The 18,742-nt window shown below is 48.0% G+C and overlaps 1 protein-coding gene across 2 annotated transcripts; it reads left to right on the forward strand.

Annotated features, from left to right (window-relative positions):
- Positions 1 to 2,543: 2,543 nt before the first annotated feature.
- Positions 2,544 to 18,180, forward strand: LOC101936305 (uncharacterized). Of its 2 annotated transcripts, none has more exons than XM_005309188.5 (5): positions 2,544 to 2,695; positions 8,690 to 8,866; positions 10,581 to 10,680; positions 13,190 to 13,320; positions 16,422 to 18,180. In XM_005309188.5, the coding sequence occupies exons 1-5, from the start codon at positions 2,651 to 2,653 to the stop codon at positions 16,698 to 16,700; spliced, it is 732 nt and encodes a 243-aa protein (XP_005309245.1). In that variant the 5' UTR covers positions 2,544 to 2,650; the 3' UTR covers positions 16,701 to 18,180. The 2 variants fall into 2 exon arrangements, with proteins under 2 accessions (XP_005309245.1, XP_008177745.1); XM_008179523.4 differs by lacking the exon at positions 2,544 to 2,695 and adding an exon at positions 5,514 to 6,192.
- The last annotated feature ends 562 nt before the right edge of the window (positions 18,181 to 18,742 follow it).

Below are 18,742 nucleotides of genomic sequence, written 5' to 3' on the forward strand. Positions count from 1 at the left end.
GTCACCATATTACATAAAAACTTTGCCTGGAACCCCCAAACTAATTATACGCCTGCCTTTTCTGTAAATTTGAACAGGAGCTCTGGAGAGGACAGGCAAGCATTGATCTAGTTGGCCACACTGACTACTCCTTCTGTTTAATTAATGTATTTGACTAAGATAAAAGCCTACTGGACACAGCACATTTTCTTTGATGTCCATAACAGAAGCAAAACAGTCGTTGCCCATTAACTGCACGGCACACATTATAACAACCCAATACATAATGTCTACCCCATACATCATTAGAAACTCTTTAGTGTAAACTTTTCTACCCACAACTCACTCTTCACAAACTCACATCAAACGGGGTTATCTCAAAGGATGTATCTGGATTTGTCGGGCATGTTGCCAGGAATGGATTTAACTGGATTAGCACACAGTGTAAACAGATGTTAGCCTGGGTGTTTTCTCTCCAAAGACTTGGAAATTATTCACCTAAAATTGTGTGTGTCAGGGTAAGGAAGTGATCATCAGGATTTCTTGAGATTCTTTCAAATGCTCCTGGGAAACTCATCCAAAATATTTGCTGGGCTTGGCTTCTCAATCTGACACGAGAGTGCGTGGGCTGATTCTGGGGTTCTGAAACAGTGGGGGGAGAGGGTGGTCACCAATAGGCCCTAGGGGGTTCCAATCACTCTGCCTTTCCCTGGTGCTAAATGGATATGACACCGGACTGACCATGAGACGGGAAGCAGGAACTCTTGCGTTCTAATCGTGATCTGTTAGTGAGTTGCTGCATAGCCTCGGGAAAGTCACTGAGCCAAATAACCATTTTATTATTTTACTGGGAATAAAGCGATCTCTTCTGAAGGGCCTCAAAGAATCCGTGAGATTTCAGCTGTGCTCTGGGGCCTCTTTGGCCTCCTGGTTTCTGAGCCCTGGGTGCAGACTCCAGTCACACAGTTCTCAACGAGCAGGGCTAGAAACTAAGCGGTTTGAAATGAAAGCTGAATTTTCCCCTAATCCCACTCCAGGCTGATTGTGGTTTCTGGCACTCTGGGCCTTAGAGGGGGATGGAAGGGAGATTATTAGGCCCTGGCTGCCCCTAGTCTTCCTGCTATCCCACTATCTTGGCAACCTTCAGGAAATAAGTATTTTGAATATGCTGTTCTCTTGTTTAGTCTCACAAAAAGAAGGCCGAGGGGGATATCATGCTCTCTAAATACACCGCGGGGGGAGGTAAATACCAATGAGGATGAAGAGCTATTGAAGCTAAAGGACAAGGCTGACACAAGAACAAATGAAGTGGCCATGACCAAATTCAGGCTGGAAATTAAAAGGTTTCTTACCATCAGAGGAGTGAGGTTCTAGAACAGCCTCCCAATAGGAGCTGATGGAGCAAACGACTTACCATAATTAGTTTTGAGAGACAGTTGGACAAATTTGAGTGAGATTATATGACATGGTTGCTCATGATGATGTGGGGCAGGGCTCAAAAGCCCTGGGGCTCACTGCGAGTTTACATTTTATGTTCCTAAAGTTCATGCTTCAGGGTCTCAGCCAGCCACTGGCAGGGGTCAGGAAGGATCCCCCCCCCATGTATTCTGGGAGGGTTTATAAGATTCCTTTGAAGCATCAGGGATGACCATGGCTGAAGATGGGATATTGGACAGGGAGGACCAAGGCTTTGAGGTGGCACTGAGTATTCTCTCTCTTAGGTGTTGGCTGGCTGGTTCTTGCTCACATGCTCAGGGTCTAACTGACTGCCATTTTCAAGCAGGTCAGACTGGCAGTGACAGGGGGAAGGGGTGTTCAGCTTCCTCTGCAGCGTGTGGGTGTGGGTGACTGGCAGAATTATCTGGGTATATCTCATGTAGTCATTTCCCTGCCATTGCAGAGGCCTTGGGCACGGGTGCACCTCGGTCTCTCCTGTTCACTGTGACTTGTAATAGTCTAGACTCCTGGGGGTCTCACTGGCTTTGGTCTTGTTTGGGTTGTTGGATTAGTGTGTGGTGGTGTTGGTGGCCTGTGACATATGGGCAGTGGGGTCAGATTAGATGATCTAGTGATCCCTTCTGGCCTTAAACTCGATGAGATTAAAGCACCGATTCATTCACCACTCACTTATTTCTTCTTCAGGGATTCCAAGGTGCTTGGTGATCCTGCCACCCACCTTGGGCCCAACTACTACTAGCCACTCCTCTTGTGGCTCCAGCCAGGAAAAGCAGGGCAAGAAAAGTCCCTTGTTCAGCTGCCATCTGTGCGCCAACTCTTTGGGCTGGGCAGACTGGGGGACTGCTCCTGGCTCCGGGTGACGGCAGGCAAGTCTCCGTGCCTCAGTTTCCCCCGTGAAGCGCGGATGAAGACACCGGCCGCCTCTGTAAGGCGCTGTGAGCCCCGTGGGGGCCGGCAGGGAGAGCCGGGCACGGTGTGGGAGGCGCTGAGCCCCCTCTAGTCCCCTGGATCCCCCGGGCCCATCCCCGGGCCGGGCTGCTGTGTCCCTGCCGGGGGTGACGCTCAGCTGTTCCGCGGGCATCGCCCTCCCCGCGCCGCGGGGGACCTCAGCGGACCCGCCCCTCTCCGGGCGCGGCGGGGCGGGCCGGGGCAGGGCCCCGCCTTCGCCGTGCGCGGCTGCATGTAGCCCGGGCACTTCCCGCCCGCCAGCGCCATGAGGGGTTCGCTCCTGCGCCTGCTGCGGCTGCGCCCCGCCTCGGTGAGTGCGGCCCGGGGCTGGCTGCCGCCCGAAGCCCGCTGTCCTCGGGGGAAGCGGAGCGGGGCCCGCGGGGGGCTGGAGCCGGGTCTCCCCGCGGGAGCGGCCGGGGACAGGGGAGAGGTGTGCCTCGGGCTGCCCAGCCCTGGCGGTGACAGCCCCGGCCGCTCCCGGTGCTCCTGCCCGCCCCCGGCTGGGCATTGAACGGGCTCCATAGACGGGCCAGATCCCCTCTGCCCTCCTGCGAGGCCAGGTCCACCCCCCCTCCTGCTGCCAGATCCCCTCTGCCCTGCGGGGCCAGGTCCACCCCCCCTCCTGCTGCCAGATCCCCTCTGCCCTGCGGGGCCAGATCCACCCCCCTCCTGCTACCAGATCCCCTCTGCCCTCCTGCGGGGCCAGATCCACCCCCCCTCCTGCTGCCAGATCCCCTCTGCCCTGCGGGGCCAGATCCACCCCCCTCCTGCTACCAGATCCTCTCTGTCCTGCGGGGCCAGATCCATCCCCCTCCTGCTACCAGATCCCCTCTGCCCTCCTGCGGTGCCAGATCCACCCCCTTCCTGCTGCCAGATCCCCTCTGCCCTGCGGGGCCAGATCCACCCCCCTCCTGCTACCAGATCCCCTCTCCCCTATGGGGCCAGGTCCACCCCCCTCTTGCTGCCAGATCCCCTCTGCCCTATGGGGCCAGATCCCCTCTGCCCTGTGGGGCCAGATCCACCCCCCTCCTGCTGCCAGATCCCCTCTGCCCTGGCCTGCAGCTTGGGCAGAAAACACAGTCATGGGGGGTGAGGGTTGCTATTGCTTGAAACCCAGCTCCGTATCACCACAGGTGGTGTTTTGTAACAAACGTGTTTCCCCATGCTACTCCGGACTGCCTTCTTCATCCAGCCTTTAGCAGCTGGCACAACACCGGGCGGGGGGGCTGGAGCCGGGTCTCCCCACGGGAGTGGCCGGGGACAGGGGAGAGGCGTTTGCCTCGGGCTGCCCAGTTCCCTGTGTCCTTCGTCTGCCCAGCCCTGGCGGTGACAGCCCCGGCCGCTCCTGGGGCTCCTCCCGCCCCCGGCTGGGCATTGAACGGGCTCCATAGATGGGCCAGATCCACCCCCCCCTCCTGCTGCCAGATCCAGTCCCCTCCTGCTGCCAGATCCCCTCTGCCCATGAGTGCAGGGGACAGGACTAGATGCCCTGTTGAGGTCACCTTCCAGTCCTATGATTCTGTCAGGGCCTCTGGGCCTTTGGTTAGCAATCCGCCGTTCCCTGAGAGCATACTTCTCAGGTGCCAGTGGGAGTCACAGCTGTCTAGCTGTGGGGCACCTGTGCCTTCGGGCACAGCGCACTGCTTAGAGTTGTGCCGTATCCAGCTGTTTTTAAGGATATCTTCTTCACTGTGTGACTCAAATAAACCGCTCTTGCAATCTGCCTCTGGGAACGGGAATCTTTCCCCCGCTGCCAGAGTCAGACATGGTTTTGGGTACAAGCAAGTCCCTAGCCCTGTCTGTCCCACTGTTTGCTGGAATGGCTGCTTTGCTGTGTTTCTGTAACTTCACTCCTTTGCCAGGCAGGGCTGGGCCATTGCCCTGGCGGAGCAGTGGGCTGTTGCTTGGCTAGTCCCCATCCTTTGACCTGGCCAGCACGGATGGCTGTACCAGGAGTTCAGCCTCCTGCTGGCCTAGCCCTCAGGCTCACTGGAGCACGCAGCTTCCCACCGGGCCAAGGCACAGCGGGCAGGAAAGGTCTCTTGCCATCAGAGCCAGGCTAATCGCGTGGGTGGTGGGCTCCATGCCACAGCACCGGTGGATTTGATTCAGTCGGTAGGAAAAACTGTTGAAGCCAGCGAGTCTACGTGATAGCCATTCTAAGTGTGTCGATTAGAGCATGACAGGGTGCCACATTTGAGGCCTATGCGTGGTGTCCCCAAATTCAGTTAATGCCGCCTACCCTCCAACAATTAATACCACCCCCATGCCATGGTGCCCCTCGAATACAACTCCCCACTTCTCCAGTAACCCTCTCCCCTCCAGGGACTTCAGCAGCGGAGGGGCGAGGAAGGTGGGGGCAGCTGATAATGTTCACCAGAGAGCAGTGGGAAGGTGAGAGCAGAAAGAGCCCATCAACTTTGTGCCAGGCCTGATCCCTCCTTCGCCCACCTATCCCTCCCCTATTTGAAATCCCATGTTAGCTACTGTGCCGCTTCCCCCCCCCCCCCCCCGCCTCTTTCTGCTCCTGCGGGATGGGAGCACGGGGCCCGCAGCTGCTGGCTGGCAGACACTGCCTGAGACTGATATGGGCATGTTGGACTAACACAAGACAGTATATTGTCCAACTCTATAAGAAATTTCGATTTAAAAAGGACTTTGTTCAATTTATACTTTATTTTCCATTCAGTTTTTTACCCATTCCAATATGGCAGGGATATTACAGTGTACGGGTTGCAAAATTTTGCTACATTAATTCTTTGTCATCTTGGTTAAAAGAAAACAAACCGGTTCCAAAGAATTAAAACCTCCCATTGACTATGCCATAAGGTTTTTATTGCAGTAATTAAATTGATATTTTCAATTTTTTTGCTCCAATGGAAATAAAAATCACACTCCTCTGTTTAAATGCGTGGAATGAAATCAATTTGGCTATTTCTAAAGAACAAATCACTTCAGGCAAAGTCAGCTTAGGGAGTTTGTTTGAGGCTCTTCATTCAAACAAAGCAGACAACATATATTCCAGTAAACAACAATCCCCAGAAACATTTTTCCTTCAGCAGCACAGCACTATATGTACATTTTCTCCATGAAAAGAAAAACAAAGGTATTTGTATACAAAAAAATCCATGTAATCTTTGGTACCAAATGTAAAGACACCTTCTTATTAAGTACATCCTCCCCAGTTGGCATGTAACAGAAACTTTTCCTTAAGAATGGCTCAAAATTACCCATCTCATAGTGGTTCTGTTTAGCTGGTACTGACAACTGCAGTTAAAAAAACAATCTGGAGGTTGAGAGGTCTGCAGGAGACATTGGGGCATTTTATATCCGCGTGGGATGAATCTGGCCATTCAGGGTATTTATGGAGGGCGAACACTGATGTCCTTTGAATGAATATTGTTTAGGGAAGTGATCTACCTACAGGGCTGGGGACCTAAAGTACTTGGCAAAGTCTGTGGCAAGATCTGAAATTCTCAGATGTGGATTCCCAGTTCCCCTTGTGGCTATGCTCTTGAGTCTCATCTCTACAGAAAAATTCTTTACCTGCACCCTGCAGTCAAGTGCAGGAGAATCATACAGCTCTCCAGCTAATTTGGTTTCGTTCCTCATTCCATATTCTTTTTATTTCAATACTACCAAATGGAATTAAAACTCTAGATCAAGAGAGGAAAAAAGGCTATGGATTTCAACGGGCAGCTTGGGGTTTTTATTTTGAAGTAGAGTGCTTTGGAAAAGGCTCTCCTAGAGTTCCTGACTATAGCGATTGGTTGGTTTCAGCAACAGGTGACCGCTGTACAACTATCAGTGAGTTGGTCCATTTTTCTCCTCTTGGACTTCTAAATGTTTTCAATAGTAAAAGTCTCTCTTAATGTAACATGTCTTTTCTAACTGGCTGCAATGGCTCCACGCCTGCACACACTTATGCATGTAACTGACTCATGAAGTTAGTCCCCCTGAAGTCAGAGAGTGAAATCACTGGTCATAGGTGCTGGAACGAGGGGTATGGGGTGGGCGCTACTGCACTCCTGGCTTGAAGTAGTAATAGCAACAAAGTACACGGTTTCTGCCTTCAGCACCTCCATTGTTAAAATTGTTGTAGTACCCCTGTCACTGGTGTCAGAGTTTACGTGACTGGACCCAATAGCTGCACATTGTTTAGTTTGGCTTTATTCCATAAGATGAACTGTTTGAAGGCAAGTTCAGTTACAGATTTATTTAAGTGAATTAAAAAAACCAAACCTTTAGGGAATTGCACAACTTGTTCGGATAGCAATTCTCTCTCTTCCTTGTTTGCTTTTTCCCACACCAGAAGAATAGAAAAATCTGGTGAATAAAGGGCACATTTATTTTACTAACTGTTACTTCCTTTCACTTAGGACAAATCAATGATGTTTCTTAGATTTTCATCTCTTCAGATTTTTTAATTTCCCCTTTAGAATTACCAGTTAGACCCATAAATCTTATTATTTTTTATTGCCTCCAATGTGCTTATTCCGTTTTTTTAATATATGTGCAATTGGACTTTGTGATAATACTCATGTTTGGTTGACTACAGTATTTGTCTAACAATGATACTACTGCAGATATTGTTAGAATAGTTCCTCTTGGATATTTTGCCATTTACATATACTGCAGGATCTTTTTAAATCACTTTAGAGCATGGTTTCAATTCCACATCAGGATCTGACTGCTGGAGATAGCTGTTTTACCATTTCAAGCAATGCGGACAGACTTCTTTCCCTGATTAATAACAATAATTTGTACTGCAGTGTCTGTGTCTCACTCAGAGACCAGGACTGCATTGTGCTAGGTGCTGTACAAACAGCGAACAACGAGATCCCTGGTGCTTATGATCTAAGCAGTATAATTGCCATTTAAAAGTGGCGGTAAGGTGACAGCCAGTGCATTTCCACAAGATTGCACAGGTGACTCTGGGTTCTGGGATGGTAATATGTGAAGTTCTAGGCTGCAGGGTATGTGTGGATTATTATACCTTTCTGGGAGAAAGCAGGAATAGAGTACATGATGTTCGGTGGTAAGAGTCGGGGGACCTAAATTCTATTCCTAGCTCTGCTACTGACTTACTATCTGACCTTAGCCAAGTTTCCTTCAACCCCGTGCTTCAGTTTCCCCATCTGTAGAATGGGGATAATGATACTGACCTTCCTGTGTAAAACACTTTGAGATGTACAGATGAGGAGTGCTACATACCAGCTAAGCATATTAGGCACTGCTCCCAAAAAGCATAGCTGCAGCCTTGTGCTAACCCAGTGACAGGAGAGTTCTGAAGTAAGGGATGTGGCCCAGTTAACTAAACCCATGCCAATGGGGTAGGACTTGCTCAGGTTTCAACAATTGATTGTACTTTGGATGGTGGTGCCACTTTACAGTGCTTAGAATTGGGATGGATTTTGATTAAAAAAAACTGAATCCAGGAGTCCCTAGTATCATTCTTTACTGAGGGAGGTGTTTCTGGACAATTCATTGCACACACATTTATAAAGCAAGCTTCTAGAAATAATGCTGTTTTCCCCATAGTGTCAGTTAGATGCCCATACACTAACTGTATCACAAGTGGGCACGGTTCTATTGATTTTTGTTGCTGTTGATACACAGCTCAGGGACAGGGCATGACCGGTATTTGAACTCAGGACCACTGGCATCCAAAACTGAGGTGCTAACCCTAGGCCACAGAGCCATTCACCAGAGGTTAGTGCATTTATGCCAGTGGTAAATTTAGTTCTTTGTTGATACCATTCATTTTGGTTAATTAATTTGATGTATTTTTTCTTGTAGGGTACTGCAGTGATGGACTTGTGTTGCGTTAGTTCTGAAAAACAGCTTTGTGACTTTAAGAGGATACCATGTAGAAGTGGAGAGGGTGAAGATAATACACCAGTGTGGTCATTGCCGCATTATTGCAATAGTGCCTGGAGGTCCCAGCTGAGATCAGGGCTCTATTGTGCTAGGAGCTCTACAAACACATCCTGAGAGACTGAGCTGCTTACGGTCGAGTTAGGGTGGAAGGGGAAACTGAGGCACAAAGTGAGGCCCCGAAGAGCATGCTGCAGGTCAGTGGCAGAGTCAGGAATAGAAGCCAGGTCATTTGTCCCAGTGCCCTGCACACTAGACCATGCTGTCTCGCAATGGTCAGTTGTGTAGGTTGTCATGGTGAAGTGAGATCTAGCAGTGGGTGTGGTTTACATGAATTCTGAGGCAGTATCGGAGCAGCTAAGCAGAGAAGGGAGCCAATAACCAGCCGTCTGGCTAAACAAGCCTTTCCCCCTCTCTCTCTCTCTAGCCTCGGCCTCTCCTTGTGTCAGGGAGCCTGTGGGGAAGGGCGCAAACGGCAGCCGTAAGCCATGCATACAGTACACAGGCAGGGAGCACCATGAGGCCGACTGGGCGCTATCCAATACCTAACAAGAAGGACCTGCCGTATGATATAGTGGAGCTCATGGAAGAAGTAGAGATGAAGGTAAGAAGAGACTGCTGAGAAAAGCTCTTCCCAGAGGACACAACCCAGCCTCTGAGTTTGGCCAATACCAAGAGTCAATGTCTGGATCAGCATTAGGGATGGCCCCAGCACCCTTGGAGTTCTGCGCAGTCCATCCACATGGAACAGCCCGCAGGATCAGGCCCTTTGTTAGAAATACTTGGGTGGCTCCGCATGATTATTATTCGCCTTGTTTGTTCCAGGAGGTGACGGTTGGTTTCACATGGCTTCTCGCTCCAAAGGGCAGCAAGCACCATTTCCCCACCTTCCCTGTTTGTTTTACTAGGGAAAAAGGGAATGAAGTTAAACCTGACCCAAAACTTTCTTTTCAATACTGATGATGCACTGAAAAGGCCGGCAAGATTTTCCTCCTGCTTGTTTTTCTCCTTTCCCCCAAAGCATCCAAATGGGTGTACTTATTCTAAGCAACGCCACAAGGTGCAAGGCCATGGAGAATCAGGCCCCTTGTCTCCTTTTTTCTCTTCCCCCTAATGCCTGTCTGCTCCTTTCTGTCCCACTCCCCAGAACCCACCTCCGGGCACTATTTCCTGCTTCCCTGCCCTGTTCCTCTCTGCGCTGCCTCCTAGTTCTGAGCCCCCTTCTCTGCTCTCTCCATCCTGAACACCCTCACCAAGGAAGATCGTGGCTTGGCTTTCCTGGGAGCTTTGGTCCATCAGTTCCTACCTTTTTCCTGTTGGGCTAAAGTCTCTGTTCCCTGATCCTGTTATATTGCAGTGGCCCCTTGTGGAGTCTGCCAGGCTTGTTCACCTTTTACAGGCATCACAACTTTCTATTGAGGCTGGTGGTTTGTAGAGTTTTCCCCTGCAATATCCCTCCCCCTAGTTCCTTCTGGCGTGTGCTGTACCTTTTTATTCCCCTGTATTGGAGCTAACAAGACTCACTGGGTCTGACTGTCAGGAGGAATCAGAAGCAATAACTGTGCCTCTCTGCACCTGACCAACTATTAGTTATTTGTATTACCGTAGTGCCTGAAGCCCCAGCTGAAGTCATTGTATCAGTAAAACATGGCATAGGCCAAAGTGTATTGTAACCGGGCCGTCTAAGCAGTCCCCCCTTGTGGCCCATCAAAGCACAGCCCACCCACCTGTGGGTCTCTGACAGTCAGCTGACACCCTTGCTCCAATCCAGTGTAGCATGCCTGGGCACACTGGAGTCCAACCCTTTCCAAGGTATTAGAGTCCAAGAAAACAAAGGCCAACTGTGAACTCAAAACTCAGGGTCATGCGAGGGATCTCAGCAGGACCCTGCCCTTCTGCTCAGGGTTTGCTTTGCCCGTTTCTTTTCACAGTCTCCCTGGGCCCCATTGTCACCTCCACCAGGTAGGAGGTTGCCTCAAGCTTGGGCTGGAACCCAGCATCCCTCTCTGAAAGACATGTAAAACTCTGCTTTCGTCCCTGGCCAGCCCTGAGCTGGCCAAGGCCGCCTCCTTTTATCACCCCACTTCCTGATTGACATTGGCTGTAGGCCTAATGGGCAGGATCAGCTTGGTCCACAGGCTGTCCCCCGATCCAGCCAGTCCCCAGTGTGGAGCATACCTGCCTCATTAACCCCATCACTACCAGCATAGGGCCGATCAGCCCCATTGTATGTATTTTCCACTTTGAGCTTTTGTAGCGTGTGCTCTCTGTAGTAAGGTTACAGCCGTTGACTTCTCTTCTCTTTAACCCTTGAACAGAGTGGATTTTTGCCCAATGTGTTCAGGGTAATGTCTCATCGGCCTGCGGAATTCAGAGCATTCTTCGCATATTACAATGCCATCATGAACAAAGAGAGAGGTAAACTATGCAGCAGCCTTGAAACTGCCCTTAGCTTTGAAGGTCAAAATTTGCTGAAATGTGGTGCTTGGCTCTGAGTTCTGTATGTCCTGCAGCCAGCCTCCTCTTCACCAAGAGAGTTACAGCCAGCAGAGACTACCAGATCCAGCATGCAGTGGTAATCCACACTCAGGGAGATCTGGCTGGTCCACATAAGAGGTTTGAGTCTGCTGCTGCTTCCCGCTGAAATAATATTTGAGGCTCGTGCTCTTAGTACTGACAGTCCTGGGTTCAGGACCAGCTGTCAGGCCAAGCAGGGCTGCACAGTTGCTCGGTGTTCTGCTTTGTGGATTTCTAAGCCAGCAAAGTTATCCATATCCGGTGGGAGCAGTAATAATGTGATACCTTTTTGCAACAGGCTCTGGAAGCAGTCAGGGTGCAGGATACGCTTTGAGTGTTTCTCTCATGAAAATAGAGGTGCCCGTCGGCTCTTTCAGTACTGAAGGGGTGTTTTGACCAAGTGCAGTGTGCATAAAGAACTGCTCAAATCACATAGAAATCTTTGGAAAACATTGTAATAGGAACATTTCTGTATGTGTCACGTTTTCAATAGGGGAGAAGTCCTCTCATTGATGTTACCTTGGAGGACATTTCCATAAAGGCAGAATCTCTTAAGACCCCTTGAAAATTTGACCCAACCTCTATTGGCTTGACAAAACAATCCAACCCCTGATAGCGAGAGGCAGACGCAGAAGAGTTGTGTCTTCAGAGGTGGGGATGTCACTAAGGTACAAGAGCAATGCCATGGTGTGTGACCACACCTTTCAGAAGGCGCTGCATCTCCTACCATGGTGTTCTCCCTGGTCTTTGCTTGTGGCTTCATATTTTGCAAAAGTGGCTGGCTAGTAGCTGCCTAGTAAGCTTGAGCCCTGCCCCCCTCCTGTCAATTCTAGAAGGATGTTTATTTTTCTTTCTTCTCTACCCTCCAAGTCTCCTGTCAGCAGCTCCAGTGTCTACTGTAAAAAAAAAAAAAAAAAAAAAAAAAAAAAATCACCAAAAGTGTTTCCTTCTTCGAACACTGAACTTAAGGTTCTCTCTTTCTCTGCTTCACTGTAGAGCTTCTACCTTACCTAGGCCCGCCTGCCTGCTACTGATTTAAAAGAAACTAAACCTGTAGCCTCACACCTACCTCTGCTGCTTGGGACAGTAGCCAGCAGCCTGCAATGTGAAATTGACATGATTTTCATCAGTGTCACAGCTGCCTACAGAATTCTGAAAGCAGCAGTGAAAATGAAACTGACCAGAGTTTTATTTCATCCAGCTCAGGCTTGGAAAGCTGGTAGCAGCAGCAGAATTGGACTCAGGTACACAGTATTGTATAGGTTTTCATGGGGAAGGCTGTCTTCCCAACCATAAGGGCTAGAAAATTAATTTAAAAAAATGAAATGCTGCAAAAATCGATGACTTGTCTTAAGAACCTGGCTGTGTTTGGCATTGCATATGTAAATCCCTCAAGTCACATTCCTAGGACTTCTTTGGCGAATGATCATAGAATATCATAGAATATCAGGGTTGGAAGGGACCTCAGGAGGTCATCTAGTCCAACCCCCTGCTCGAAGCAGGAACCACTGCTTTGATGGGCTTCAGTCTGCCCAGGGTATTCAAACACCAACAATTTTTGGGAAATTCAAACTCTCTGGAAGCTTGGTCTAGGTGACTTGCCCAGCCTGATGGTTATAAAACATGATCTCAAGCCCATCAACTTCAGGAGAACTTCATTATTTTTATTTTGTCTCCTGCACAAAAGCGAACCTTCCCCTAGCCCCTGGGCTAATAGGCCCTGTAACATTGCATTTGCCTATAAGAACAACATTCAAATTGAAAATTAAGGGTTCAAGAATCAAGTAACAAGATGCAAACTTATTAATCATTTGACTCTGAAATAGGCACAGAAAAGTACTGATTAAGGATCTGTATCCTGCAAACGTTTAGGCACATGAGTATTTTTACTTAGGTGAGAAGTTGATAGGACTAATTAGCAGTTCCACTAACTACTTACATGAATACAATGACTTTTGTTTGAAAGTTAGGGCCCTAATTATCTATGGATCAAATGTGCAGTTCTTACCCCATCAAAACTTAAATAGGAATTTTGCCTGAGTGAGGACTGCAGGATTCAACGCTCTAGCTATTAAATTACTGGCATAACTGTACTGGTCAAACGTAGGTGCTGAAACTAGGGATGTTGGGGATGTGGCAGCACCCCCTGGCTTGAAGTGGTTTTCGTCATAAACAGGGTTTACAGTTTGGGTCAGTGGCTCTCAGCCCTCTCCGCTATACAAATTGTTCCAGTGCCCCTGTAGTCAAGCTGTCTCTCTGTATACTTTCTTGCATGCTTCAGTACATGCCAACCACTGACTCTACAGCATCTGTTATTTCCCAGTACCATTGATCCGTGTGTATTCTTTTGTAATAAAATGAAAAGCTTCAATAAGCAATCTCCCTTAGATTATTTATTTTTTCCCCATAGGAAGACTCAGCAAGGCTGACAAAGAACTTATTGTTGTGGCTACAAGCATTGTTAACAGATGTCCCTACTGTGTAATTGCACACGGTGCGTTACATCGGATATATTCTAAAAAGCCAGCTTTGGCGGATCAGGTTAGTGGGATTGTTTGGTTGTTTTTAAACTAAGTAATGAAAATATCAGAACAAAAGGGCATACTCTGTGCCTGCTTTGTAGGCTGTCTTGAGATGGAGAAAAAATATAATCCAAATAAAGTCTCGTCTTTTCCTGACTGCTGAAGGTTCCAATCCAACAGTCTGTTCCATGCAGATGGACCCCACTGGGCCTGCGTGAAGCAGTTTGCAGGATTGGGGCCTAATACAATAGCTCTCTTTTTCCAAGCTAGTCCATTTGTTTCTCTGCCCACGACTGGGTTATCCTCTGTTAACAGCGAGCACAACAAGCTAATGCAGAATTTAGTAGAAAGCATTAGTGGGGGCTGTTTGATCCATCCTTGACATCTGAGGAGCATTGAAGCACTCCTCAAATTGACAGTGCACCACTTTATTTGCACTCATCTTTTTAGTGGGAGGAAGGTCTGAAAATTGCTTTGTGAGGACCAAATCCTGATGAGCTCTGCATAGCCCCGGTAAACAGGCTATATGCATGGCATCTCTGGTAGGGTTCAGAGGAAACTAAATCTTCTTCCTCTTCCCACCCTGTGTGGAGGTTTCCATCAGACAATTTGTGTAGGAAATGGCCAATAACATCACTAACTTGCTCCCACCTCTGCTCTGGAGAGACCTGCTACAAAGCAGTGATCTGCAGCGTGCTGGCTGTGTCTGGCCTCCACTGCATAGCCTCTGTGTGGCTTTTCCCTTCTTCCCATATGCTCAGCAGTACTGCTACAGTCCCAGTGCTTCTAGGGCCTGCCATATGCAGGGGGAGGCACTGAATTTGAAAGAAAAAGAGATACTTCTCTACCACAACAGCCAGGAGCAGGTCACACAGAAATGGACCAGCCCAGCTACCAGGGGAGAATTCTCCATTCTGTCAGAACTCCAGTTGGTGCTAGAATGGAGGGGCAGGGGGCAAAGCCACATTGCACTACCCCAAAATCTGATACTGGCTGGGGGCCTGCCTGATCCAGGCCAGGCCAGATTTTTCAGATGTGCTGAGCAACCTACAGCTTCCATTGACTTCAGCTGGAGTTGACACTGCACTGCTGACAGTCAGCTGCCCCTGCTCTCTCAAGTTGGGGTACCCAGAATCAATGGCCAATTTGGGAAAATACTGGCCTACATTTCTCCTTTGCTGCCATTGCATAGCTTTTCAGTACTTGTCTCTCTCCTAGGAGGAAAAATTTTCTAGTGAACCTCTCTCAGTTCTTCCATGAAACAAAACATAGCTGTGACGCTGTCTACCCAGGTGCCAGTTCAGGACAGGACTGCAGGCTAATTCACTCAGAGGCTAATAGAAATTAAAGGCGTGTCAAAAGATATTGTAGTGCAATCAGACTGTGACGGGGTGTACCTACCCTGCACTGGGCTGGAGGGGATTAACCCCATGCTATAGGCTGAGGAAGCCACGCCCCCTCGCCCCAGCTGAGCACACTCCGACTGGAACCACAGTACAAGAGGGAGCAGCTCAGTCTGGGTGGACTGCACTGCTGACAAGAGCAGATACGTGCTGCTGGCTTCCGCTGGGAGACTGTTGGATCCACCAGATGCTGATGCCCGCCGGGTTGGTGCCTCTACCAAACTCCAGCCAACCACTGAGGCTGACAGAGGCAAGGCAGCGACTGCTACGGGATCCCCTGCATTGGAAGAAGGGGTAGAATGCAACCCAGGGAATGGGATGGTAGAGACAGGTAATTGAGACTGGGCACAAGGTATTAGTTCCCTAGGATCAGGACATGGTGGAGAAGGGTGGGCTCGGGTCCCCCTATCCCATCTGACCTGCCATGGACACTGCCAACGAACAGGGAGGTGAATTGGGCTGCCGAAGACCATTACATAGACTCTGGCCATTGGGCCATACTGCCCTGGGAAGAAGGGCGGCTACTTAGACTCTGGTCTGCCTTAGTGACTTGGGCTGTGAAGCCATACTGCCCTAAGGGCTGACAGGGTGTACCTCTCCTGCAACACAGGCCAATTCACTTGTATTAGTTTGGTTTAGCGGAAATGTTAATGGTATTGTCTTCGCTTATCTATAACCTGTTGATTTTTGTCGCCTTATATTATGCATATCCCTGTAACTTCTTAACCCTAGATCAAAAGTGTGTGTTATTGTTAAGAGGAGAATGTACTTGATGTGTAAACTTCATGAAAACGAATGAAGGATTGTTTGCTCTTCCATTACCTTTTACACTGTGTATATCCCTGTAATTAAATTACCCACCAAATGTGATTGGAGCCTTGGAAGTGTAAATGAAGAAGAGTGCTAACTTCAAAGCAAGGGCCATTGTGTTCAGCAATGGAAATTCACTGGCCTTGTGGGTGAAGACATTAATTCAATTGTCTTTTGTGAGCATGAACTATAAATACTGATTCAAAAGAATAATCCTGTCTCTGGACAGTTTGAATTCTAATAGAGTGCAATTTCTGGACAAGGAGACGGAGATCCCCAGAGTTATTCTGGGTAACCCTGAAAGACTTTGGGGAAACTAGCAGACTACTACATCTCTGCTATCATTTTGAATTACAAACTTTGACTCACCTGTTAACCTACTTTACCTGCTTTAACCTCTCACTAACTGATTTCTTTTCTTAGCTAATAAATCTTTAGTTAGTTTACTAGAGAATTGGCTGTCAGTGTTGTCTTGGGTGTGAGATCCAGAGTACCAAATTGATCTGGGGTAAGTAACTGACCCTTTGGGATTGGGAGTAATCTAATGTGATGTGGTTTTTGGTTTACATAACCTTTTATCACAAAGTCCAGTTTGTCTGGATGGCAAGATAGACTGGAGAGTTGACTGTGACTCCATAGTGAGACTGGTACAGTGATCCAGGAGTGCACATTTGTTACTGGCTTGGTGAAATCTAATTATAGACTATACCATCAATTTGGGGTATCTGCCCTGCTTTCTGACAATCTGACCTGAGATTGGCACTCACAGTTGTGAGCCACTCCAGACAGCCTGACAATAGCCTTGATGAATGAAAGCTTCTTAAGTTTTTGACCCGGCTGCATTGTTTTATAGGCTCTGAATACGTTTCTCTGTAGCTTTTTTTTTCTTTTTCTTTCTTTCTTGCAGGTTGTTGTGAATTGGAAACTGGCTGATCTAAGTGAACGGGAGCAGGCAATGCTGGAGTTTGCTCTTGCAGTCAGTCACGCTGATAACATAACTGAAGAGCACTTCCAAAAGCTGAAGGCTCAGGGTTTTGACCGGGAAGATGCTTGGGACATAGGCACAATTGCCTCCTTTTTTGCCATGTCTAATCGCATAGCTCACTTTACCGATCTGCGTCCAAACGAAGAATTCTACACCATGGGCAGAATACCTCGGGACAAGGAAAAGGCAGAAACTCCCTAATGCTGCCCACAATTTTGTGAAGACATTTCAAGCGCTTAATGCCGTGGCTAACGTTGCTAGTTACTGAATATATATAAAAGGCACAAGCTAATAGCAGATTGTTACCAGAAGAGATCAGATGGGGAAATGGGTTACACTTTTCTCCAGCATGCAAAAAGCTGGAAAGGGTTTTCAACCGTGGGTCAGTCATAATGCTTTTAATTCCTAAAGTAGCTGCAAGATCAAAACTTTTGTCATAAACCTTGTTTAGATTGTGATAAACTGGCTGGGTAACATATCATGATTTATAAACAAGCTGCATAGCAACTTTTTCATCACATCTGTAATATTAGCTAAATACCAGATGTGTGTGTGTGTGTGTGTGTGTCTATATATATATATATATATAGAGAGAGAGAGAGAGAGAGTATCGTACCCTTGTCAGACAGTGAAGGGCTGTATAATTTCTCATGGCACTTTTGCTAATGATCGGAGACAGTGAAGGGCTGTATAATTTCTCATGGCACTTTTGCTAATGATCGGAGATTAATTTATAAATCAGGGTTGGGGAGAAGGGAATGTCCTTCTCAGCCCTATTAATTACTCTGATATGATCCTGCAGTGAAAGCATAATGCTGCTGCTGTAATAGCACAATCATTCCAAAACATCCCACTGGTGTCAGTGGAAAGTCTCTGCTAGGCTTCATGGGAAGTTGGATCAGGCCCTTAGCGCCAGACTGAGCAGAGCTGTGCAGTGCAGGTGTGACAGTGGGAAGTTTTTACTCAATCACAGGTCCCATATCAGCAATAGCAGGCCTGTACAAAGTCACTGACAGTGAAATATTGTTTTTCTTTTTTCTTCAAATGCTCAGATGAAGAAATTCTCTTGACTGAATGCTGTTGGGCTGAGTGGTGAAGGAATCAAGTGTTTGTATGTATGACACAGTGTTGCCAACTCTTGCAATTTTATCAAAGGTCTTGTTGTATATGGTGTTTTTCTTAAAGCCTGACCTGCTGGAGTGAGGTGATTTGGGGTGAGAATCTCAGATTCCATTGTTTAAAAAAGAAAGTTTCTAGCCCTCACTGTTGCAGAGAAAAGCTTGAAAACATGACTCATGTGCACCTAAAGGCTTAAAAACCTCATGACAAAGAACCCCCCAGTTTACTTTGTCAAATCTCTTGATTTCTATGCCAGTCTCATAATGTTTTACTGCCTGACCTACGATTTTTGAACACTTTGGGTTGGCAACATTGCAAGTAACTTTCCTCTATCCAATCTATTTCTCACAACTTTTCTAAAACGGATCATGGACAAACTCCATCCACTCTCCAGTAGTTAAGAAACGTGATTTTCTTGCTTGAGTTGTTTTCAACACAAAACCATGTGGGGGAAATGCAATTGTCTTACCTTGTGTGTATTTTAAACTGAATGTAACCTTAAGGTTCTTGACGCAACTTTTAATCACATAGGTCAAAAAATATAACCCTTTTTTGAAAATGGTTGGAGTGTGTGAAATGTAATCTTTTCTCCTTTGTGGGTGACTAGCTGAAAAAGCCCCCTCTTTTAGCGATAAAAGGTTTGTAAGTGAGAAGCCACAGGCTAGATACAACATTCCTGGAAGTCAGTGAGTGCGTTTCAACTGACTTCAGGGGGCTTTGAAGAGTGAAGTTGTTGTCTAGGCACCCAGTCCAAGTAACGGAGGTGGGGGACTCTGTAAATAGCGAAGGAGGGAGAAATCTTTCCCCTGAGCTGTGCACGAGGGCTGAAGCTAACCTGCAGCCCTAGAGCTTCTCCACACCCCGTCCTACAGCTAGTGAAAAGGAGCAGAAGATCTCAGCCCATCTTCCAGCTGGTACTACCCTGCCCCCAACACCCCTTTCCCCAGGTGACAACCTGCAGGGAGCTTCTAGTGAGCTGGGCGCTGCCGTGCAGGGAGTGTGCACACGTGTGTGCATTGCTAGTCGTGCCTCCCCTCCTCGCCCCCACCGCCCGCAGGATTGGCTCAGGTGTTGATGAAGAAGGGGAGAAAGGGGCGGTAACCCCTCACGATCCCTGACTTATC

The sequence above is a fragment of the Chrysemys picta genome, chromosome 6 (assembly GCF_011386835.1).
Source record: "Chrysemys picta bellii isolate R12L10 chromosome 6, ASM1138683v2, whole genome shotgun sequence".
In the NCBI taxonomy this organism is placed as follows: domain Eukaryota; kingdom Metazoa; phylum Chordata; order Testudines; family Emydidae; genus Chrysemys; species Chrysemys picta.

Coding starts and splice junctions, on each gene's coding strand:
- LOC101936305 (XM_005309188.5), top strand. CDS start 2,651: ATGAGGGGTTCGCTCCTGCGCCTGCTGCGGCTGCGCCCCGCCTCG. Junction 10,681..13,189: donor CATCATGAACAAAGAGAGAG/GTAAACTATGCA, acceptor TTTTCCCCATAG/GAAGACTCAGCAAGGCTGAC. Junction 13,321..16,421: donor AGCCAGCTTTGGCGGATCAG/GTTAGTGGGATT, acceptor TCTTTCTTGCAG/GTTGTTGTGAATTGGAAACT.